The 25,652-nt window shown below is 44.8% G+C and overlaps 1 protein-coding gene across 4 annotated transcripts in view; it reads left to right on the plus strand.

Annotated features, from left to right (window-relative positions):
- Positions 1–25,652, plus strand: part of Grip163 (gamma-tubulin complex component 6) — a 525,896-nt gene that overhangs the window by 493,898 nt on the left and 6,346 nt on the right. For 3 of the 4 annotated variants that reach the window (XM_075670059.1, XM_075670060.1, XM_075670061.1), the window contains 2 exons: positions 1,462–1,623; positions 18,581–18,777. In XM_075670059.1, the coding sequence (XP_075526174.1) occupies positions 1,462–1,623; positions 18,581–18,777 (359 nt within the window). Of the gene's footprint in view, positions 1–1,461; positions 1,624–18,580; positions 18,778–21,724; positions 21,756–25,652 lie in introns of all 4 variants that reach the window. The other variant, XM_075670058.1, reaches the window with a different exon arrangement.

The raw sequence follows: 25,652 nt of genomic DNA on the forward strand, positions 1-25,652 counted from the left end.
CCAGGCGTATAGCTGTCTAATAATTTGTTATCAATGCTTTGCCTGTTGGGAGGAACTGACTTTTTCTTGTATACTACTTTTGAGATTCACTTTTGAAATGAATTGGTCGAAATACCACTAATAAACGCTTAAATTATTGTCTACATTCTTTCATAAAAGATTTTGCTTTAAAGAATTTGTCAATTTTGGTCAGATTTTACTATAATAGCGAGGCATGGAAGGGGTTAAATACTAGTCTTGAAGAGTGTGTATCCTGCGTAACAAATTACCAAGCAGTGTACTGGTGATTTTTATTGTGTTAGCAATTACATGGACACTCCAGGTGAATTTTCACCGTCGGCGTGATATTCCGTATCAAATCGAAGTGCGATAACATCACGACTGCATGCTGTAGGCACAAGGGTGAGCCGAGAGGGATGGTGGTTTGATGCGCGGTGTCGGTGGCAAGGGAAAAAGGAAGGGAGGATGCATGCCGTCTCCTCACGCGATCAAGAAGGAGAAGTGTGGGGGATGTGTGCACGATAGGAGGAGGGGGCAAGTTTGTGTGCATCTCCTCTTCTACTCTGGCTGCGGCAGTGCGGCCACTATCTTTTAGGTAATCTGTGGTGAATTCGAAGGCTAGGAGGCCTCAGATAGGTGATGGCTGAGCATGCGCTGTGTTCTCATATGCTTAGTTTGCATTGAAGCAACAGGCAGCACGAGCAGTGTTTCACTCTTCACTGCTGCTGCTTTTCATCATGCCAGCATTGTGACAGTGAGTGTCTGCGGTCACGAGTAAGATGTGTTTGTGTTTGCCTATGTGTGCTTGCCAACGTGCTCATTAATTTAGTTAGGAAGCAAATGTTTACAGCAATTTATACAGCTGATAAAACTGTTAACCTTACGTCATATAGTTGTCTAATAATTTGCTTTCGTTATCAATGCTTTGCCTTTCAGGCAAAACTGCAAAAAAATATTTTTAGCACAGGCTGACATATTAAGATGATGCTGTGCTGGGACTAAGTAGTCCTTTGTGTGCTAGTGAAAGCCCTGAGGAGTATGTGACAATATCCTGAAGCTTTTAATTACTAAAGTTGGAACGAGTAGAACAGGCAGGCACTAGATCAGTCTATGGATGTTTCTAACAATCTTCATGCTAGTTTGTCGATACTCGAGTGACCTCAGTGAATACCCCATCATCAGCTAAATATTCATTATACCTATAATTTAAGGTGCCAAATAACAACACACAGCACACAAGAGAGGACAACGAGACAGGCGCCTTAAATATAGGTATAATGAATCAATACCAACTTGCCCGGCAAGAAGTTCTCATCAGCTAAATATTGCGGTTAGAAATTGATGCAGACTATTAGCGGTACAATCTCAGTTCTAAAGTTTTATTAAAGTTTCTTTAATGTATACGACAGTTTCCTCACATGTTATGTGATCTTTGATGAAATAAACTCCCCGGTGGTGCAGGCATGAGATGCTACACTTTGTGCACATGGTCCAGTCGTACGTGGGCAGTCAAGTCATGCAGGCATCGCTTGCAGAGCTACGTGCCGAACTCAACAAAGAGGCGCAGTCTGTTGATGATCTCCGCAATGCCCACTTTGCCTTCCTCAAGCGTCTCAGCCAGCGGTAAGAACAGAGTAATCCGCAGAATATGGCTTAGTTTTTCTTTGCTGTTCATGCAAACTGCTGCCATGCATTTTTTTTTTTTTTGAGACTACAAGTTTTTGTGGATTTTGTAATAACTCAGATAAGTTTACTTCTTTTGTGGATCATGCGTGTATTTTCTTGCAAAGTTAAGATTATTTGGTGCTATATTATGACAAGCTGAGCTTGATGTGGCATTGCTGGCAACCACCTTTTTCTAGGTCATGTTAGCAAGGGAGGCAGTTAAGGTGATGAGTTTTGTGATTCTGTCACAAGTTGCCTAATTGGAAATAAATTAAAGGCAGCAGTCGGGAGAAACAGTGATGAGGTCTCCATGGCATGAGCATAAAAAAAAAAGCTTGGATGAGCTTCCAGTCTTATCCTGAAAGTAGGCTAAGCTTGTTGGCCCATATAGCAACCATGCCACCTGTGACATCAGCCCAACTTCTGTGCCACCCTATTCAAGTCAGCACCAGCACATATGATTTTAATTTCAAATAAGGCCATGCAGGCCTCTTTGGAATAATGTTAGTGTAAGGTAGCCATAACAAGTGTACAGTGTATTTTATTTCTTACTAGAGTTTGATATCTTTTACAGCTCATTCTGTGACAACGGTTGTTTCTTAGGTCTCCTTCATTCATGTCTGACCCCCAAGCATCAGTGTCGTTCCTTTACTCCTTCTGTGTATCTTTAGCTGAAAATTTCGACAGCAGCACTTGTTTCATTACATTTAGCATTATGATCATAAGATCTTAATTTTCTTGTTTGTTGAAAAGAGCCTCTTCACACTAAAATTCAGGCAAGTGTGAACAAGCAGTAGAAAAATTGGACAAACTAAAGGATGATTATCAACCTTCATTTTTTTCGCACAATGCCAGTGCAGCAAATTTCCACGCATTCTCTCTTTCTTTTTTTCTTCACATTTACTATCCCTGCTTTGTTGACTTTTTGTCAAGCACGAAAACGCTCATTCAACATAAAAAAGAAATCTAGGCCCAGAGTGTCAAACCAGAACTTTATTTCATTAAGATATTTCCAGTTCAGTGAAAACAGTGCAGTTCCAGTTCAACTCTTGAGTGGAAAAAAAATATATTGGTTGAAACAAGCACATACCCGGGGGGAGGGGGGGGGGTGCCTGAAATTAAGCTGCATACCCCTCTCCCCCCTCCCCACCCATGCCACCAATCCTCACACACATTCCTAAAGCGCCGCCAAGTCAATATTGAGACTTGACAGCTGTTTGGTGGTCAACTTTTTGCTGCCTTTTTCACTCCTTTTGGATGACGATATTTATCAGCATCTCCTGGGGTGTGAAGGTCAGTTTTTTCATCGATTCGGTGCACGTGCGATTAACTCGAGATGCGTTCAGTTGTCACCATCTATTCAATGGTCACGCGTATGGCTGTTGCTTCATTGGTTCAACCTTCTTTGTTTAGACTGATCCAAGGACCAGGAAACAGATTCGGTTCGTAGTCAGCTGGTCTGTATGCTTGAGGAACGAGTTGCAGCCGGAGAAAATGCCAGTTGAGTTTAATTTTTCCTTTTGCTTCATTATTTCCTCGAGTGACGGCTCGACGCGACACTGGCAGATCCTCGGAACCATATGCCCGCAATATTGGTTAGATAAGGTGGAAAATAAAATAATGCGAAATAGCTTCCATGATCAAACCCTGCAATAACCGTTAAACCCATAAGCAATATGACTGTCACCCATTACCTTGTCTGGTTTTTCCCTAATTGTACAGCAATTTTTGTGTAAAATTGGCAACTGGAAACAAGAGTCGCAAGGAGTTGAGAAATTAAGCCAAGAGCAACAGCCAAACAGGAAGGAAAAGTGAAAATTAACAAATTTAACCATTGTTTATGAAAATATTTATGGATCAACATCTTTTTGTTTAAAAAGGAAGTAGAGAAAACGCTGCCGGAAGTGGGGAACAATTTTGTGTATTTTGAATGACACTTTTACAGTTATCAGTCGAGCCGGCTGATGTAGTCACTTCTCTGCTGTGCTTATGTAGGTGTTTCTCTAACCTTCTGCGGTGGGTGCAGTACATCTAGAACCACAGTGTCCTGCACTCTACACGGTTGTACGGGACTGGCGGCCATGCATCATTACGCAACTTCCCTAATCACAATACGAGTCTGTTTTGGCACTTCATTTGGTAGAGCAGTAAACGAGTGATCCAAAAGAACTGTGATGGTTCTGCAAATATATATTTCTCTATAATTCCTCCAGAGCTAATTAAAGAAAAACACATTATAGTCGGATACAACTTAAGTCCAGTGAAGCCCCGTGCATGCCCTCATAACCACCAGCCGCCGTTCCTCCGCGAGGCTGCAAATAATTTGTACTTTAAACTTTTCCTGTTACTCAAATAAGGCGGTAACCACGAAAATAAAATTATTAGCGCATAACCTTATACGTTTTCCCTCGCCTATTATAGTGGAATGGTGGAAGCCTAATTCTTTATTGAATCTAAGTAGACGGGTGCCTTCGCATTTCGTTCCCATCAAAATGCAGCCGCCGTGGCCGGGATTCGATCGCTCGACCTCGTGCTTAATAGCCCAGCACCATAGCCACTAAGCAACCACGGCGGGTAGACTTTTGAAAAATGAAATGCTCAGACTCCATACGTTTTGTCCATGTCTGTTGCACACCTCATTGCTTCCGTCCCTGAAAACACTCAAGAAGAGCAGACGTTCCGGAGCTATCAAGTACGACGCCATTTTGAAAAGGCCGCATGTCGACGATTTTGTTTGCTTCTGTGATTGGCTGGCGGAGTAACACAACCCCACACGATCCGTGTGCCTTGGTTGCCAACTGCTGTTTTATTAAGTTGTGTGCTACTACAGAAATCTACTATAGGGAGAGGCCTTCGTCCTGCAGTGGACATAAGATGGGCTGATGATGTTGATAGAAATCTTTATTTTGCACTTTCCTTTGTTTACTTGTTCTTGGCAGTGTTCTTCCTGGGCTTCTTTACTGCGCAAGTCCATCCAGTGTGGTTCCTTGTTTGCCAAGTAAAAAAGAAGTGTATCTCACAGGCGTACTACTTGTGAGATGCACCTTATTTCACTTCTTTTTTGCGGGTTTACGGGTCTTTATGGCTAATGGCGGGTGTTATTCACATTTGTATTAGTAAAGGTACCCCCCCCCCCCCCCCGCTCATTTGCATAGAAAAGTTACTTTGGGTTGCTCCCCCCGAAAAAAAATCTTGGGTATGTGCCTGGGTTGAAACTGGTTTCAACCGGTCTGTGTTAGTTTGCATAACAGGAGAATAATTACAGGAAGACAGCATGAATTTCTACAAAAACTCAATGGTGCTGCTCTGCCAAACAGAAAAACTGAAGGAAAGGTACACATTCTGTCCTTCAGGCCGCTAGTAGTCACAAAAAAAAGCACCAGTTTCACCTGAAGGGTGAAGAATTGAGAGAGATGGCAAGGTTTAGCGTTGCACTTGTACTCTTTCATTTAAAGCCTCTGCTCTGGGATTCAGCCACAGGAATGTTTGCTCTGCAGTCCAGGAAATTCTTATGAAGTTCAACCAAATTCCGTGTTAGATTTGTGTGCTTTGCTTTTTGTCTATGTCAGTTATTGATTATTGTTTCTTCTTACTATTATTGCTTTCATTTTAACCTCCTCCTCCTACACCTGCTCGAAATCCTTGAAAATCCTTGAATTTGGAAGGAGAAATTCAAGGGCATTTAAAGCTCCTTGAATATAGATGTGCCTCCTGAACCTTTGAAAACTGATGTTGGCGGAAACTTTTGAACATTCAAAGTAACCAGCTCCACGTAGGGGAATGCATTATCTAACCGCGCAAACGACAACGGAAGAATAAGGAAACACACAGGACAAGCGCGGAATAATGTTTGCGTGGTTACATCATGCATTCCAATATCGACCACCAACTAGCCCGCCTCTCCCTGTTAAATATCCAAGTAGGGGCTATCATGGACACTGTCTATGGGGAAAGTTTCCTAGATATTTTCTTTTGAGAGTGTCACTAAAAAATTACAATGTGCATCTCCACAGATACAAATGACAGGCTTGTTTGAATCACCGTTGTCATCATGGAGCTAGACAAAACTAGATCAAGCGGCCAAGCCATGCCACCATTTTTTTGTTTTCTAGTTCGCACCACAGCCACCATGGCTGTATTTTTGAACCCTAAGCTCTGGAAATGTCTAGCAGAAAGTGAGATTCAGCCATTTGGCTTTAAAGGGACTCTAAAGAGAAACACTAAGTCAGTTTAGACTGATAAAGTATTCTTTGAAAACTCTATTTTCATTATTTTTGCCATAAGAAGTTGATTAGAAGAGAAAATGAAGGTCAGTTTTATTCATTTTATTTCACGCCAATACTGGTATGTCAGTGTGATGTCATGGATTTCAGTGTTTTTCTGTATTTGAGCAGCTGTTGGCTCAGTAAAGGTTCTTGAAACTTACAAGTTCAGACTTTTGGAACACAATGTAGTCTACATTTAACTATAAAAAATCAAGTAGGCCCAAGAAGATGCTGTCAAAATCTGTGACGTGTCACGGCAAGCTCCATACAGTAACTTCGAGGCGGTGTCAACACCCGTCTCTCATTCTTGCATCTTTTCTCGCTTACCAAGCCTTTTCTCACAGTAAGAGCGGCTTTTTTGGTATTGTAGAAAGGTAATTTTCTAATACAAGTTAAATAATTTTTATTTTAGTGTCCCTTTAACTTGACAAGGATCTTTGGCTCAAGTCAGACATTACTAGCCATTATTTATAATGACTTGAACAGCAGCATGAAATCAGTGATGAAGCTTCACCCATCTGATGCCATCTATCTGCTAGGAGACTTCTATTTTCCTTTGATCGGCCGGGTTAACTTATCTTCATTCTGTAATACTTTGACACAATTTGTCAATTTAACCTTAGATATTAACTTTTTCAGGTTGTTACGCAGCCTACGTAGGGTAATAATATCTTAGATTTAATCCTCGCAATAGGTCCTGAGGCAATTGATCAAATTGTGACTATTAATAGTTTTAGCGATCATTCCTTAATGGAAATAACTCTCAACGTACCCTCATCTTTTACAGGTTTCGCTACTAAAAAAATACGCGATTATAATAAAGCCAATTTTAACATTATGAATTTGGAATTAGGTATATTTTTTCCCACATGCTGTTACCTTCATTTCATAGTCTGTCAGTGGAGGAGAATTGGTTACTGTTCAGGAATCAGATGTCTGCCTTGGTTAGCCAGTACGTCCCTCTCATTAAGATAACCTATGATAAATCTAACCTATGATTCACCAGATCTTTGCACTTACTTAGAAACAGGAAGAAGCGCCACTACGAAAGTGCTAAGCGCTTGCGCACGCAAGCAGCTTGGGACACGTACAAGGAAAGCTTAATAATTTATTGTTCTTCCCCATCTTCAGCTAAAGATAAATGCTTCACTCATGACCTACCATCTCTTCTAAAATCTAATCGCAGAAAGTTCTGGCACATTTTAAGCCCTCATCAGGACCACACTAACATTTCTTTACACAACAATAATAACATTCCCATTACAGTTAATCACTGTGCTTCTACTTTCAATACTTATTCTGTATGCTATATTCGCTATAGAAGATAAGCCTGATCTGCCGGACGTATCGGAGCTAAACTACCAATACAGGTCACCAATAGAAATAACAGTTGAAGGTGTTGCATGCCTGATAAATAACCTCAAGCTAACCACATCCTGTGGTGTTGACGACAGTAATTTTAAAATTCTGATAAACACCATCACAGCATCTAGTAAAATTCTGTCTCACATCTTCAGGCAATCTTTACAGACTGGCGTGCTGCCTCAGACTGGAAGATAGCAAAGGTCATACTCATATTTAAGTCAGGTAATAAACACGCACTGGAAAACTATCATACGCTGCAAAATGCTAGAACATATAATTGCATCGAATGTCTTGGAAGCCAACAAATTTTTCTTTTCTAATCAACACGGATTTCGGAGAAACTTTTATTGTGAAACGCAATTATTAGAATTAACAACTAATTAGCATATTAAAATTATGGGTTTTACGTGCCAAAACCACTTTCTGATTATGAGGCATGCCGTAGTGGAGGACTCCGGAAATTTCGACCACTTGGGGTTCTTTAACGTGCACCTAAAGCTGAGTACATATACAGGTGTTTTCGCATTTTTCCTCCATCGAAATGCGGCCGCCGTGGACTGATTTGCATACTAACATGGAAGAGGCCCTTCAAACTGATTGTGCTTTTCTAGACTTTTCAAAAGCGTTTGACCTCGTTGCACATTGCCGTTTGATTTTGAAATTATCTGCTCTTAAATTAGATCCCCTTACACTAACCTGGATTCGCAATTTCCGTTCTAATCGTCAGCAATTCACAGTATTTAATAATTTGTCCTCTCCTCTATCGCATGCTACTTCAGCATTCCATCATTCCTAACCTGTCATTCCATCAAGTATGCCGATGATCATACAATCCTCCAAAAAGATTTAGAACCTACTTCTCTTTGGTATAACTCTCGGCTATTGAAGCTTAACGTTTCTTAATGCAAAATTATTTTTTTTTAACTGCAAGCATACTAAATCTTTGTTTCTTTATCACATAGATAACATCACTGTTTTGCATGATACTCATTATAAATATCTTGGTGTTAACCTAACTTCAACTCTTTTGTGGTCAACACTCATTGCATACATCTGTGCCAATGCTTCGAGATCATTAGGGTACATAAGACGCAAGTTACATAATTCTACTAAAGACATTTGTAAACTAGCTTATCTAGCATTTGTTCCACCTCAGCTTGAATACACCGTATCCGTCTGCTCTCCCCTCGAGAAATACTTGATAAAAAAAACTCGAATCTATTCAGAATGGGGCTGTGCATTTTATTTCACATTGTTATGACATAAACAAAAGCATAACACAAATTAAACTCGACCTCTCACTACAGCCCTTGCATGATTGTCATGATATAGCCCTGCTATCATTATTTCATAAATACATCCATAATACAGCACCATCAGTTCTGCTTCTTGAAACTCCTCATTACAGGTCACACTGGTTGTACAATAATTTCAATTTCATGTGCATCTACGGAAAGACTAATTAATTCAACTACACTCTTCCAAGAGCCATTCGCCTTTGTAACGACCTTCCTAATGCCATCGCTTATGAGAGTGATCAAGAAAATTTTTGGCGTCTTCCAACAACGCATTTTTCAAACTCTACATAACCTAACGTGTTACTTTTTCTTGCCTTTCCCGTTATTAATGTGCTAGTATCCCATAAGTACTGTTTTGTTATAGCCAAGTATGTCCCGCTCGCTCTGTAATTCTATTGATTATCATGCCACATGTTTGCGCTACACGCTTGGGCGACTAGCTCCCAGAAGAAGACGAGGACAGCCTGGCTCACGAGCTCGCGCCTTAGTCTTTGGTCGGTGCTGCGCTGCCCCTTCGACAGCTCATACTTTAACAGCCTCTTTTAGAAGTCATCTATCAATTAAACGTGACATTCTTCTGGTGGAGGTGCGGGGTAATCTCGACCCATGCAACAGACCCCTCCTAGCAGCAGGAATGCTAGACCATTACCGGAACTCACGGCAGTATTAGCCCCTGTGTTTGAGCCTTTACCTGTGAGGACAACGACAACAACGGCAGGTATGGATGCTACATCCTATACTACCACAACTAACCCTGCGACGGCTACTGTGGTGCCTTCTCATGCTGCAAAAACCGCGCATGCCAAGTCCCTTCCATGGTGACCTTCTTGAAGACATGGAAGACTCGCTGGCGGACTTTGAGCTCGCAGCAGAGTTCAATGGATGGGACGACAAATCGAAGCTCCAAAACGTCTACTTCAGCCTGTTGGACGGTGCTTGCCCATGGTTCTAGATCCGCAAAGGTGTTCTGACATAATGGTGTGAGTTCTATTGCAGCCTCTTGGACACCTATGCCAGCTCCGATTGCCAGGAACGAGCAGAATGGGCTCTCCAATCTCGCATTTATTCAGAAACCCAGTGAGAGTGTGGCTATGTACGGGCAAGACATGGTACACCTCTTCAGGCGAGCTGACCCTACCATGTCTGAAGACAAGAAGCTGCGTCACTTGATGCGAGGCATGAAGAAGCAGCTTTTTGGTGGACTCGTTCATAGTCTGCAAAAACGGTTGCAGAGTTTCTCACTGAAGCCATCACCATGGAGAAGGCCCTGCACCAGCGCTCGCACCAAAACGTTCTGCAAGTGAATCTCTTCTCTGCTACCATTGGACTAAGAGTTCTCACAACTGACGTTGAGTCGCTTCGCGAGATTATTCGATCGATAGTCCGCGACAAGCTGCAACAGGTGCATCAGGTGCAGCAGCCTTCAGCCAACATAATAGTTAGCGTCATGCGTGACAAAGTGCAGCATGCACTCGGTGTACCATGTTATGAAGTGTCGCTTCAGGCCGCTCCACCACTTCAGGCCGCTCCACCACTTCAGGCCACTCCACCGCTTCAGGCGTTCACAACTTCAACTGAACCATGATGCACAACATATGCTGACTTAAATGATATTGCACGACAAAAAAAAGCGACATGGACGTGAGAGAAGACGATGCACCAAGCACAAACTTTCAATTAAGTTTATTGTGCCACTGCGTCGAGTTTATACATGGGAGGCAGTGTAGACCGCGCATGCTCTTACAAGAAAATGATGTGCGAATTCATGTAACATAGTTACGAGTCATGTGATGCCGTGTCCAAGAAACTTAATTCTTTTTCTGTGAGAGCAAGAGACGGGAAGCTAGCACACTTATCACCCAATTTCGCGATCATCTGCGCATCAGATATTTCATGGATGAGCTGCGTGCTGCCACGGGAAACAATCATGCATTGATCGACAAGAGGTTTGCATCCATGATTGCGACAGTGGATCACCAAGAAACCACCAGAGCCGTTTTTTACATTGTTGCTGTGTTCGCAGAGCCGATCATTGAGGCAACGCCCAGTTTGTCCGATATATTTCTTCCCACATGAAAGCGGGAGGTTGTACACCACCCGGTGGACACACTCGACAAACTTTTTGCAGTGATGCTTTCTGCACTTATCTGAAGGGACAGCATTTGGATCTGTCAGCCTGCAAAGCCTGCCGAGCTTGTTGGGAGCAGAAAAAACAACTCTTACATTCGCCCTTTGGGCCATCTTTTTCAAGTTATGGGATATCCCATGCATGTAAGGTATGACACTTACTTTAGGGCGTATGCCGGGAGGGGCATTGGCAACTGACTTCTGCGTGCTGGATCGCGCTTCTCTTAAAATGCATTCCGCGACAGACACTAGCACCACCCTAGGATATCCAGCCAAGGACAAACATAGAGTTTGCTTTTCAAAGCTTACGTCCACTACATGACAGCAAGACTTGCTCAGGGCATTCTTGATGCACAAACTGATAATGGCCTGCTTAACAAGCTTAGAATGTGCGGACGTATACGGCAGAAGTGGCTTGTTGGCTCGCGGCTCATACGACCAACACGTGTGGCTGTCCTGAAAGCTCAGGCGAAGATCAAGGAAACGAAGAGACCTATCTACTGGCATCTCATGAGTAGTTTGAAGTGGGACTAAGCACTTCTGAAATATTTCTAACGCTTTCTTAGCTTCCAGAATGAAGGCATCAGAAGAGCAGTCAATGAAAATTAAAAAGCCATCAACGTATCTAAATGTTTTAAAAACTGCAGTGCCTTGCACTTGGGATGAAATGTCACGGTCTAAGCAGGATAAAAACAAGCCACTAAGAATGGGAGCAATGCAGGAGCCAATACAAACTCCGCTCTTCTGCAAAAAAATATAACCAAGTGATAAAGGTGGAATTAAGATCAATCTGTAAAAGTTCTAAAAATTGACTGCAAGACATTGCCGGCCTCATACTGGAAGGAAATAGCACCATACTTACCAATACATTGCTCAACACAGGACAGTACACTTCTATGCGGCAAGGAATAATAAAGATCCTTTACATCAATGTCAGAATGTGATTTCAAAAAATCAATCACAGTGTCTGAGCTCTTAACGAGGAAAGGGTCGCTGACAGGCAGAAGGCCCAACTTTTGTTGTAAAAACACCCCCAACGGCTTTTGCCAAGTATCAATTTCTGACACAACAACCCGTAACGGAACACCGGGTTTATGCGTTTTGGCACTGAAGAAAACTTGTAGATGATCTCGCTCGCTGTTTTCAAAGGCCTTGGCTAATTTTTGCAGATTAAGTCTGTTGCACATGCGCTTTGCCACAGCCTTTACCTTGGCCAGCGACACCTCCCTATGACAGTTAAACGTGGCACTGATGGCTTCTAGAGCCTGGGCGTTAAAGTGTTCAGCAGGTAACTCAGCAAAACCGCGTTCTTTATCGGCAGGAATTACACACAGCAAATTGTCAACGAGTGAAGAGGCCACCCGATTCACCAAAATCCTCGCCTTCGGTTGCTCGCACCTTTGTAGTACATCGACACCTTCCGATACGATACGGCCTACCTCGGGGTCTGGGACAAGCCTTGAGACATCTCGAATGTAAGACAGAAGTTCTCTGGGGGGCCTTTTGGTTTGGACGGCAAACTTCGGCCCGAGAGATAGGACCTCTTGAATCTTTTCAGGCAAAGCAACAGACCCTGGAATATGGACGAGGTTCTGCGGGGCTGACCACTTCTTTTGTGGCTGCTGTTCTCGGAGTCTACGTAGTTGTTGCTGCCATAGGAATTCAGTTGTCTGGTCCACCAACCGAAAGTACTCAGGATGCAGACCATTAGCTGTGAGGCGCCCTGCACCGCTCTGAAGTTGTACCGAAAGGTACTGCCTCTAGAGTCGCGCTTGGTGGTTCCACTCGGAACGCAGGATCTTGCAGATTCTGGTGGAGTGTCCCGCTGAAGGAAGAAAGCCTCCGAACAGAGAAACCAAGTCCGGAGGGGTGGTCTTCATGCGTAAACAATAGGAGAGCATCCGTGCTTTGCAAATGATAGCGGCAATGAAAGAAACAGTGGCACAGGGATCACGAAGAACATTTAGAAAAAGGCCCGTTGAACTAGAAATGAACTTAATGAGAGCTGCATTCTGGCCAAGTTGGTAATCCATTACTTAAATAATATTGCGCGTGTGTTGTCTTCTCTCACGTCCGCGTCGTTTTTTTGTCGCGCAATATCATTTAAGTAATGGATTACCAACTTGCCCGGAATGCTGCTCTCATATGCTGACGTTTTAAGAGGCACCGTCCTGTCACCGGCGACACCTCCTACCGTGAGCGAATACCTGCGTGCGACTTATGCCGATGCATTCGGGCACCCTATTCCTGCACCAGCGCCACTACCTGCTGTCACCCCATATGCCATGCTTCAGTCAGCACAGGTGGTGCCTTATTTTGGAGAGGCTTGAGCAGCCGTACGTAAATCGGACATTTGGCGCATGCCTGACCGACGACCTCTCTGTTACCACTGTGGTGAGGCGGGTCATGTCTACCGAGAGTGCCAGTACCGCCGCCTTGGACTCCAGGGGTTTCCTGTTATTTCACCCTGACCCCGTTTCGGACAACGGCCACCTGAGATTGAAGATTTTATCGGCCAACAGTGTGCGCCACCGTCATCAAGGCGCCAGTCACGATCGCCGTCACCACGACCATTCTGTTCTAGAGGTACAAGTCGGATGTCACAAGGACAATCTCCAAGCCCTAGCCTGGAAAACTAACGTCAGCAACCTTTCTAGGCAAGGCCACTGACACTTGACGTGCGCAAGACCTCCAATCGACGTGACCTCAGACCAACGGGGACTTGACGACACTGGTTTCTCAGGCTGGAGACAACTTTTCACTGAACACTCCCGTGCTGATCGACAGTCGAAATGTTACTGCTTTAATAGACACTGGCGCTGACTACTCTATTATCAGTGGAAAACTGGCAAGCAGTTTAAATAAAGTGGTTATGCCTTGGACAGAGGCATACGTATGGACAGCTGGCAGACATGTCATCAGACCACTTGATGTGTGCACTTCTCGTGTAAAAATTCAAAATTCTACGTTTCTGATCAGTTCCCTTGTTCTCCGAGAATGCTTCCATGAACTGATACTTAGAATCGACTTTCGTCAAGAGTATGGTGCCATCATCGACCTCCGCCGATGCTGTGTATCGTTTTCTACAAAGAAAGCGACGACACGAGACGCCCGCCACCATAGAGCCACTCTTCGAATTTCCAGTGACAGCGTCACGATACCACCTCGTGCTATTGCAATGATTCTGGTAATATCCAAGGGCACATGCGAAGGCGAAGTACTTGCAGAGTGCAACGTCTTCCTTCTACTTACCCTCGTAATTAGCGTGGCTCGGAGAATCATTGATATTAGGGATGGCCAAGCTGACGTCTTGATCACCAACTTCACAAATGAACACCAACACCTCTTCCATGGCACTGTCATCGCTTACGCTGAAGCCTTGGAGGATGTCATTGAGTGTTTCGCTTGTGAAGAAAGCTTTACAAATATCGACATCAACAACGAGCTGTCGGAGGACATAATAAGGAGGCACTGCGAGGACTTGTGTGAATTCAAGGACTGCTTCACTCAATCATCTACAGTCAGTCAGGCGCCACTCAGGCAGCACAGGATAATTACTTACGACAATGCATGTCCTATTGACCAGCAGCCGTATCGTGTTTCGCAGAAAGAACGTGAATTCAACAACAAGTCAAGGACATGATTGACAATGTCGTCATCCAACCTTCGAACAGTCCATGGTCGTCGCCAGTTGTCCTGGTAAAGAAGAAGGATGGCACTCTCCGCTTCTGTGTTGATTACAGAAAATTGAACCTCACAAGGAAAGTCGTCTACCCGTTGCCGCTTATAGATGACTCTCTCGACCAGCTACAGCAAGCCAAGTATTTTTCCTCCCTTGACTTGAAAAGTGGGTACTGGCAGATTGAGGTAGACGAGCGCGACCGGGAGAAAACAGCCTTTGTTACCCCAGATGGACTTTAAGAGTTCCGAGTTCTTCCGTTCGGGTTGTGCTCTGCTCCGGCAACTTTCCAACGGATGATGGAGACTGTGCTAGCCGACCTAAAATGGCAAACCTGTCCCGTCTACCTGGATGATGTGGTCGTATTTTCAGACAGCTTCTCTGGACATCTTAAGTTACTGCAGCAAGTGCTCGAGGCAATCCGATCGGTCAACCTCAGAAATGTCACTTCAATTGAAGAACTGAAGTTACTTGGGCATATTGTGAGCACTGAAGGCATCCATACCGATCCAGAGAAAACTTCCGCTGTAGCTGCTTTTCCGACTCCTACCGACAAGAAAAGCATTCAACGTTTCCTGGGACTGTGCGCGTACTACCGGCGCTTTATACACAATTTTTCTAAAATTGCCAAACCACTTACTCGTCTCACTAGAGACGACATGCCGTTCATCTGGAGCTCCGAACAGGAAGCTGCTTTCACTGAGCTTCGACACCGCCTAACATCGCCCCCTGTTCTTGGGCATTTCGACGAGGAAGCTGAAATGGAAATTCATACCGATGCCAGTAACGTTGGTCTGGGTGTGGTGCTCGTACAGTGGCAAGAGAACAGCGAAAGGGTCACAGCTTATGCCAGTCGCACCCTATTGCAACCTGAGTCCAATTACACTACCACAGAGAAAGAGTGTCTTGCCGTCGTATGGGCACTTGCAAAGTTCCGGCCTTATCTCTATGGCCGCCCATTCCGGATCATGACGGATCATCACTCCTTATGCTGGCTGGCATACCTAAGAGACCCTTCTGGACGACTGGCACCGTGGAGCTTGCGCCTGCAGGAATATGACATGACCATTGTGTACAAGTCAGGCCGCACACACGAAGGTGCTGACACAATGTCGCGCATGCCTGTTGAACCTGCTGATCAACACACCGAAAATGACAGCGATTTTCTCTGCGCCATAAGCGAGGCAGATGTATCTGCACAGCAGCGAGCAGATTGTGAATTGCGACCTATCATTGAACACCTAGAAGGCCGCAACGTACGTCTGCTTCAACTAATTGCTCGCAGATTGTCATCATTTTGTTTACGACAGGGAATCTTATACAAGAATTCTGCTGCCAGCAACAAAACCTATCTTCTTTTGGTCATACCAGCAGAGCTTCATGACGAAATCCTGTTCGCATTCCACGACGAGCCTGCGTCTAGTCACTTGGGTTTAACTCAAATCCTTGCTAGGGTACGGAAATCGTACTACTGGCCAAAACTCGCCAATTGTGTTAAAAGATACGTCTAAGCCTGCCAGGAATGCCAGTGCCGAAAGTCATGCAGTGTGAAACCTGTGGGATTGCTGAATCCTATCGAGCCTCCTCAAGGGCCCTTCGATCAAGTCGGCACGGACCTTTCGGGCTCATTTCCATTGTCTACTTCCGGAAAAAAAAGTGGATCATCATCGCTGCAGACTGTTTAACTCGCTATGCTGAAACAAAGGCTCTTCCTATAGGTACAGCTTCTGAGGTTGCACAGTTTTTCGTACAGAACATTGTGCTACGTCATGGCACCCCAACATGTGTCATCACAGATCGAGGGGCGGCGTTTACGGTAAGACGGCTTGAAGAAGTTTTTCAACTGTCTTACACCACGCACCGAAAGACGACTGCCTGTCATCCGCAAACAAATGGCTGGACGGAAAGGCTTAACAAAACGATGACCATCATGCTGTCTATGTACATAGACGTGCAGCATAGGACATGGGACAAGGTACTACCGTAAGTCGCGTTTGCGTACGATACCGCTATGCAAGAAACCACAGGCCTCATGTCGTTTTGTCTTGTTTACGGTCATGAAGTTCAGACGATGATAGAAGTCATGTTACCATGTGGCAATTCTGACAATCTTGATGAAGACACCGAGAGTTTTGTGCAGTGGCCGAGGAAGCACGCCAACTGGCTCGCGTGAACATCAGGAAACAGCTGTGTATTGACGCGCGACACTACAACCTCCGCCGCCGACAAGTTGACTACCAACCGGGTGACCAAGTGTTAGTTTGGGCCCCCGTCCGCCATAAAGGCTTTTTGGAAACGCTTCTTAGTCGGTACTTTGGCCATTACAAAGTGCTTCGGCAAGTGAGTGACCTCAACTATGAAGTTCTTCCGGATGGTACCCAGCCAGCATGCCACCGACAACCGCGGCCTGAGATTGTGCATGTTATGCGGTTAAAACCATATCGCACACCATAATAGTCATGGTGTTTGGGCCATTGCATTTGTCCTGGGACAAGTCTTTCTGCCCGTCAACGATTTGTTTAGCATCGAGTTGATGCTCTTTTGGGAGGAGGGATAATACCACGCACTTGTGCCGCGCACTTGTGCCACGCGCTTGGCCCACTAGCTCCCAGAAGAAGACGAGGATGGGCTGGCTCACGAGCTCGCGCCTTAGTCTTTGGTCGGTGCTACGCTGCCCCTGCGACGACTCGTACTTTAATGGCCTCATTGAGGAGTCGTCTATCGCCCGCCGTGGTTGCTCAGTGGCTATGGTGTTAGGCTGCTGAGCACGAGGTCGCGGGATCGAATCCCGGCCACGGTGGCCGCATTTCGATGGGGGCGAAATGCGAAAACACCTGTGTACTTAGATTTAGGCGCACATTAAAGAACTCCAGGTGGTCGAAATTTCCGGAGTCCTCCACTACGGTGTGCCTCATAATGAGAAAGTGGTTTTGGCACGTAAAACCCCATAATTTCTTTTTTCTTTTTTTAGGTCGTCTATCAATTAAACGTGACAATATTTTACAATGTGAAAGTTTCTTGTTCAGTGACCTCTCGCATTCAAAGGCATTGGGTTTGTCCATTGTACAATTTTAATTCCACATTACTTTATGTTAGCGCATTTCTTACATTGTATTCTGTATATGTAATCACATATGTATTCTATGTATGTATTATATGTTGAATATATACAGAAGAAGAAGATGAAGGGCTAATATAATGCTCACACAATTTCCCCCGCATGTGGAAGCGGCCAACCTGGCCGCTGGTTATGGCGGGAAACGCCGTATGAAAGGTTTTAAGTGCGAAACATGCACAATCTCTGTGGCACGGCAGCGGCCGTCCAAAGGCGGAACAACAGGAGTGACACTATAGTTAACTGGCGAAGTCTGTTCGCGAACAATGTAGGGCCCAATAAAACGGGACTGAAATTTCTCGCACAATCCAAGAGCGCGAACTGGGGTCCACAGTAACACTTCGTCTCCAGGGTGGAGGGAAACGACACGGTGAGATGTGTCATGGCGAATTTTGCGGTCTTGTTGACTGGCGTCGGTGTTGAGGCGGGCACTTTCGCGACACCGGGCAATGCGCGAAACGAACTGCTCACACACTGATGTGGACGAAGGCACGGGAACACCTAAGAAAGAAATATTGAGGATAGTGAGCGGTTGGCAACCATACACAAGGAAAATGGGCGAGTACCCCGCACCTCTACCACTTGCGAGACAGCTGTTAAGCCTCAAGGGTTTATTTCGCAGCTCGCGCGCTCAAGAAGGTGAAGCTGGCCATGATGATGAATATATGCAAATGAAGAAGATGAAAGGGTAATATAATGCTCACAATATATATATATATCAGAGGGCAATTAACATCATTACAATTGAAAAGTCAACTTAGAAAGGTGACCTGAGGAGCTTGATGCATGTGTCCAATTCTACAGCTGCTTAGCTGCAAAAAAGTTCAGCTAAGAAGGAGATTTTACTATTTTATGTGTATAAACAAGGTTTGTTTCCCCCTGCTTCAGTTTGGCCTTTGGCATCCTTGAAATGCTTGAATTGTCCTTAAATTTTGATTCATATGTATTGGACAAACCTTGAACCAGTAGAAACCAGCTCAAATCTGCAACTTCATGCAACAAGCCACTTTCATGGGGTCATTCCTAGTTTACATGTATTGCTGTCTCTCTTGCTTCTTTTGTACAGATTGCTTCTGGGACGTAGAGCGGTACCTGTCCGCAAGTTACTGCACGAAGCGCTCAACACTGTGCTTTTCTTCCAAGCTGAGCTTGCAGAGTACTCATGGTGCATTCGGGATGGTGTTCAGCTGAGCCATCCATCTTTTGCTAAGTTTGTAGCTGCCCACACCAAGTTTCAGAAAACTGTGGCCACACTGCAGACAGGTAAGAAGCACAGTCACTGAAAGTGAGGCTGCCATAAAATAAAAGGGTGCATTCTAAGGGGTTGTCAGTTGCAGTTGCGTGTGCTGTCTTCGCTATCTTGAGGATGCTACGTGTAGTTAGGCAGCATGATGGATCCTGTGTAATGTAATTCTACTGATAGTGAGCTGGCTGCTCACCTGGGTAAAGTCAGAGGGACAGAACTGCAACAGATGTAGAGCCACCAAGGAAACACTGCATGGTATTCTATGTTGGACAGGTCTGAGACGTGGCGCCTTGACCCGCATTCGTCATCTGTGACAATTTGTGACATTGGCTAAGGAACAAATTCATACCTTCATATCATTTTCAATGCCTCACTTGACCAAAGTTGCCTGCCGAGTGATTGGTTAGTTGCCAGAATAGTGCCTGTGTTTAAGTCAGGTGAAAAGTTTAATGCTGGAAATTACCGACCTATCTCGCTTATATGCACGTGTTTCAAGTTGCTTGAGTACATAATAGGCCACCAGGTATCCAACCATCTTGAATCCACCAACTTCTTTGGGAAATTTCAGCATGGTTTCCTTAAGAATGTGTTGACTACAACACAGCTGCTATCAGTAATTCATGACTTTTCCTTGGCCATTGATAATCGCAAACAAATAGATGCAATTTTCCTGGATTTATCAAAGGCATTTTATTGTGTACCCCACAGCTTGCTTATTGAAAAACTAAATGAAATTGGGATGCCAGACAATTTTGTCAATTGGTTGCAAGCATATCTACAGAATCGCAGACAATTTGTAGAATGTGGTGGAATTGGTTCCTGTGTGCTTACAGGTTCTGTCCGGTGTACCACAGGGGTCATTGCTCGGGCCCCTGTTGTTTCTCATGTATATCAATTATATTGCTCAAAATGTTGACGAAGGTATCACTGAGAAGTTGTTTGCGATGACTGCATTATTTACTCTGTCATTAAGAATTCTTCCTGCCAGCAAGTACTGAATACTAATTTATGTAAACTCGCGGACTGGTGCGAACAAAGGGCGATGAAAATTAGTTTTTCAAAAATTGCATCAATGACAATTATACAACTAAAATACATCCCTTACAATACGTTTACATAATTGGCGATCAGTGCACAAATCCTGCTACATCCATTAAGTACCTAGGTCTCACAATTACTACCAATCTTACATGGGATATGCATATGAACGATATATGCTTGAAAGCATTCAAGAAATTATGCTACCTACGCAGGAAATTAAAAGGGTCTCCATCAAGCGTAAAACTTGAAGCATATCGCACTATGATTCGACCAGTCCTAGAGTACGCGTCGGTGGTGTGGGATTCGTACCATGCCAAAAACATCGAACAAGTGGAGCGTATCCAACATCATGGTGCCAGGTTTATCTCATCTGATAATCAAAAACATTCATCTGTTGCTGATATGCCAAGGCAACATAAGTTAGAGCCGTTCCAGTTACGCAGGCAGATTACCAGGTTGAAATTCTTGTAATTACTTTATCACAACAAAACAGCATTGCCACGTGAATCATACTTACTTTCTGCTCCACAAATATCATCAAGATTAAACCATACAAAAGGCCAATAAGGCCATATTATGCCAGAACTAAACAATTCCAAAAATACAATTTTTCCCTACACAATCGAACAATGGAACCGCCTGCCTGCTTGTGTTGTTGAATGTACTAATGTGAATAATTTTAAGCCTTCTCCTGTTTAACCCTCTCCTGTTTGGGCAGCACTGCTGCCTGCAGTATTTGCAAATAAATAAGTAAATAAATAAATAAATAAATAAAGTTAATTAATATAAATTCTAGGGTTTTACCTGCAAAAGCCACGATCTGATTACGAAGCATACCCTTTCTAGTCGAGGGCTGAAGGAAGCTGGACCACAAGTAAACCAATTCTTATCAAGTGGCCATAGACTGGTGGCACTACACTCAGCTGCAGTATTGCCTTATCAGCATTGATATGGCACTGATGAAGCCAAGTGGATGCGTTGTCTGACACATCATCTGCTGCACTTTGAGCTGCTACAAAGTCACATGTGCACTGTAGTTGGGCTGCAAACATAGTCTTGCCTCTCTATGAGTCGTACTGTGGTTTAGCTGATTTATTTGAATTAGCAACTAGTTGCCCACAACTGCCTGCTACACTGGAATTCATTATCAGGCAACCATGTTGTAGCTCTTCCGAAGAGAGGTATATTGGGTTGTACAAAAGTGTGGGTCTCGGCCATTGTAAGTAAGCTAGGTGTTATGACCTTTGCACTTTAGTCACTGCAGTGTGGGTATAGTTTGGTTTGATTGGTCCGTCCTTCACTGGCACAGCAGCACGCTAACACTGCATAGCTTAGCAATAATATTCAACCACTTGCTGACAGTGTCAAGTTTTCGGCATAAGGCAAAGACAACTTGAAGCCATGTAGTACTTCTAAATGCACCACATTAACACAAGGATAGGGTAAGTAATGTTGTAACAAAAACAACCACAGCTCATCGGGTTCCATGACCACAAAATATTGCAGTGTGCTTTTATCTTGCTGTGTAGCTGATACGGTACATGTATGGTACATAATCAAATTTTGATTGTACATGTGCACTAGGAGCACTGTTTCATGCCATCCAAACACTTTCTCTCAGCCTGGCATTGATAGTTGCTTTGTGCATGAATTATATTACATAAACAACAGTTATGAGCAAATTGTCCTCATCATGCCCACACAAAAATATAGCTGCTGCTGACATGCCAGCTGTTGTGCCCATGTCTTGCAAGCTTGTTTCAGTTTTTCTGCCAACGCAGACTGCTTTATTGGTTTGTTATTTACGTCTTTGACACTTGCTCTTTGTTTTCTTACTTTGCTTTCTTATTTCTCTCTTCTGCTCACGGACTGCTGCTGCTGCAAAACAAAAAAAACACCTGCACACATTGTGGAATGTTGCAGCTTGGCTCTCGGACGCTATGGGAGCCCCCAGGTGCGCACTTTTAGTCTGCATCACCTTTACACTGCCTGTCTCTACTCCCATGTTTGCTCCAGCCAATAAACCATTTCAGAAAGTCACGTGGGCCCATAGCGACAGCTTTCCAAGGAGCCCAGATGAAAGTGCACCGTCTTCACTGTTGTCTGCTAGTGCCATGTGTTGGCATAGTCTTTGCAACAGGCATTTTCTGGTCATCCTGTCATAGGTCAAGAAGCGCACTTTGCAAGCTTACTGGACTTGTTTCGCATATGTGCAAGTATTCAAGCATCGTGCTTCAAGGCTTGATAATTCATGCCAATCACTTCTTATGCTAATTATTACTGCTGCCCCTTTGTTTAGCTTCTTGCCGGGTTCTTGCAGGTCGGATTTTGTGTGTGCTGCATTGACACCTGACGAATACACAACAAAAATGGTGATAACATATACGCATAGGCACATACATTGCCGATACGATGTATGTCTATCATCTCCGCCTCTAGGAAAGAACAACTAACTTGCTCTTGGCCTAGTTGGTACTTGCTGTGAAACATAATTTTCATTGAAAGGGCACACACCCAGAGTGGTACAGCTGCACCAATTGCATGTAAGTGCTTCTTGTGCGACTTGTAAAAACTTGCTTGTAAATTCATAAAATTATTGATAATTATCAAAAGCACATTGGTGCTTACAAAGTATATTAAAGCGAAGCTTTGTTGCCAAGTTCAAGGCAATTTTTCGTACATATCTGGCCTCTAATGCAGAACCTGTTTAACGGGATGGTGGCGCCACCGTCCTGTAAAAAAGTAGTTCACGAGTTTACTGTTTCAAGCTTAGAGTTTCATAGTCGAATCTTGATAATTCGAACTTGATAGGGCCCAAAAATTTGTTCTAATTAGAAGGATTACTTGTTCTTGAAGTACTCGTGCACCATAGCATGACACACGAGCGGTGAGAGTTGTGAAATATCGCGGCGCGCAGGCACACAGTGAGCAAGGACCATGAAACTGCCCATGCCGGGCAGCGCTCACTACCCTGTACCGGCAGAAAATGAAACTTCAGGGAGCGGGCTAAGCTAGCGCCAGGTCGGCGCGGAGGCAGGCACGTGCGGAGACCATCGAAGGTGAGGGAGTTACAGGGCAAAGGGAGCGCAGTTGGGAGGAGGGGTGGGAGGGAAGCAGATTTGTTTTCCCTCCAGCTTGATGGATGGCGTTAATGACCTCTGCCGTCTAAGCCCCCTTACTGCCAGCTAAGATTGCCACAGCGGAGTTGCCGAGGCCAGACTGGGCCTCTGCCGTTGCTTCCTTCTGCATGCTCGCGTGCTTTTTCCTTCATCTGCTGACAGGTCAGCACTGCGTTTACTTTCTTCGTCCTGCGTTCTTAACACGTCATGTCTTATGAAGATGACGAAGTCATTGCCAACGATCATAATCACGTTGGTATGCTCGCTACTGTTGCAGAGTCGCCGCATGCAAAAGATAAGAATGAGGTACTTGGTGTCGCCTTCACATCCTTGTATTCAGGGTCCGTCTTGTACAGAATCGGATGTGGCGCACTGTCTCTGACAGCCTTTCCATTGGGACATCTCGGTTTAGACTCGTCATTGTAAAAGAAAGGCGCAGTTTCGCTCGAAAGACAAAGCATCGATTGCAATAGCAAATTAGTGGACACCTATACCAAGCAAGGATAGCAGTTTTATCGGCCGTATAAACTTGTAAACATAGGCGTACTAACTAAATTAACAAGAATGGTGCCGAGCGTGCACAAGCAAACATGAACACATCTCACTCGATGATTGCAGAAACCTACTGTCAGAGTACTGTCGTGAGGAAATGCAGCAGTAGCAGCGAGCGAGGTGACATTCGTGCTGTCTATAGCTTCAACGAAAAGTGAGCGCCGAGAACACACAGCACGCACAAGGCTACAAGCCGCCAACACACCTAGACTCTGCCCCCAATGCAGATCACTCTCAAGATACGGCCGCGCAACTGCAGGCAGCTGCCACATGCACAGTTGCAGCTGGAGTAGAGCGCTGCCGCCCCCCCCCCCCCTCTATCAGCCCCCACCCCCTGGTGCTTCGCACACAACAGAAGACGGCCCACTTCCTTCCCGCTCTGTCTCTTTCGCGTGGGCGAGATTGAGCAGCAAATGTCAGCTCTTCTCACAAGCTTTCACTTGCACATACAGCGCAAAGGACACGCGGCAATGGTGATATCGCCCTTGGACTTTGAACAGAACCTCGCGCGTGGTGTTGAGGGGTCCCTCCTAAGCTTTTCCTCCTTGGCGGGGTCAGAGCAATGTGGTCAGAGGCGCAGTGCCGCCGTGTGATTTGGCACGCTGCCAAGAGCATTGTCGGAATGCGGTACCTTTGAATGCTTGCGCCTGTACATTCAATTTTTAAGCTGAAAAGAGTGCTGCTGTCATGGCCCAAGCTTCCGTGGCACTGGATAGCTCATGGTAAGGACCATTGCCAGAGGTCATGGTGCACTGTCACGTAGCCAGGGCTTTGCCGAAGCTATTATCATTCATCTTTCGGTCAACCCTTCTCCAGCCCAGGTCCCAAATGCTGCCCTTCGACATCCCTAGAAAACAGCTGAAGAAGCGTGCGCACCACACCAAGGATGCATCAGCCCAGTTGCCTCTCCCCTCCTCTTCCTCTCCTTTCACAATTCACATGGCATCCATCTTCTCGGATAGTTTCGTTTTCCTTTTGCACTAACCACCCGTCATCTTTTTGTATTCTCATATTCTCACAAGATGCACAGAATCCACCACACTCATGACAAGGTTGCCATGCACGATAGTGTTGAACAGCTGACCACAATTTGTTTCGGACACCTTCCGGCAGTTTGTGACCTGCAATCACAATCATCCGCAGTCAAACAGCATCACATAAAGAGCCATTTGAACCCTAAAAGATGACCGTAAGAAAACGAAGAGAAGCAGCTTTATAGACTGCCTGAACCGACCCTTTCATTGTTATACCAGTGCAGGGAGAAAAGTTGCCATCTGAACAGTTGTTGGGGTACCAGCTATTGCTGCATGCCAGAGGACAATGGCGCACGTGGCTGGCAGCATGAGTTGAACATGCCATTTGCAGTTTCTGTCCCTGTCAAAGATGGCTGCCACCACTGCTAGACAGGGATCACCATACCTGCCAACCTGCGAGCTTTAATATTTGGAAAATCTCACTCACGAAAGAGTGAGGGGCGGATATCATGCATCTTTTTATTTAAAGCTTGCCCTGAGCACACGCCTCTGCACGCACACATGCACACTTTATAAGAGATCATTTAACTTTTGATAAAGCGCACAAGCAACAACAAACTTAGTACAGCAAATAGTGAAAAGCCACACATTGATTTAGATACAGTGACCTTTTTCATGACTGGTACAGGAGAGAAAAGTATATAATAGCTGTGTCTTACCAGTACTCACTTACGGGGCAGAAACCTGGAGGCTTACGAAAAGGGTTCTACTCAAATTGAGGACGACACAATGAGCTATGGAAAGAAGAATGATAGGTGTAACGTTAAGGGATAAGAAAAGAGCAGATTGGGTGAGGGAACAAACGCGAGTTAATGACATCTTAGTTGAAATCAAGAAAAAGAAATGGGCATGGGCAGGACATGTAATGAGGAGGGAAGATAACCAATGGTCATTAAGGGTTACGGACTGGATCCCAAGGGAAGGGAAGCGTAGCAGGGGGCGGCAGAAAGTTAGGTGGGCGGATGAGATTAAGAAGTTTGCAGGGACGGCATGGCCACAATTAGTACATGACCGGGGTTGTTGGAGAAGTATGGGAGAGGCCTTTGCCCTGCAGTGGGCGTAACCAGGCTGATGATGATGATGACAGGAGCATTTCTTGATCGAAGCAAGTAGCCCTCTTACATTCTTTCACCTTGCATGCATCGA

The sequence above is a fragment of the Dermacentor variabilis genome, chromosome 9 (genome assembly GCF_050947875.1).
Source record: "Dermacentor variabilis isolate Ectoservices chromosome 9, ASM5094787v1, whole genome shotgun sequence".
In the NCBI taxonomy this organism is placed as follows: domain Eukaryota; kingdom Metazoa; phylum Arthropoda; class Arachnida; order Ixodida; family Ixodidae; genus Dermacentor; species Dermacentor variabilis.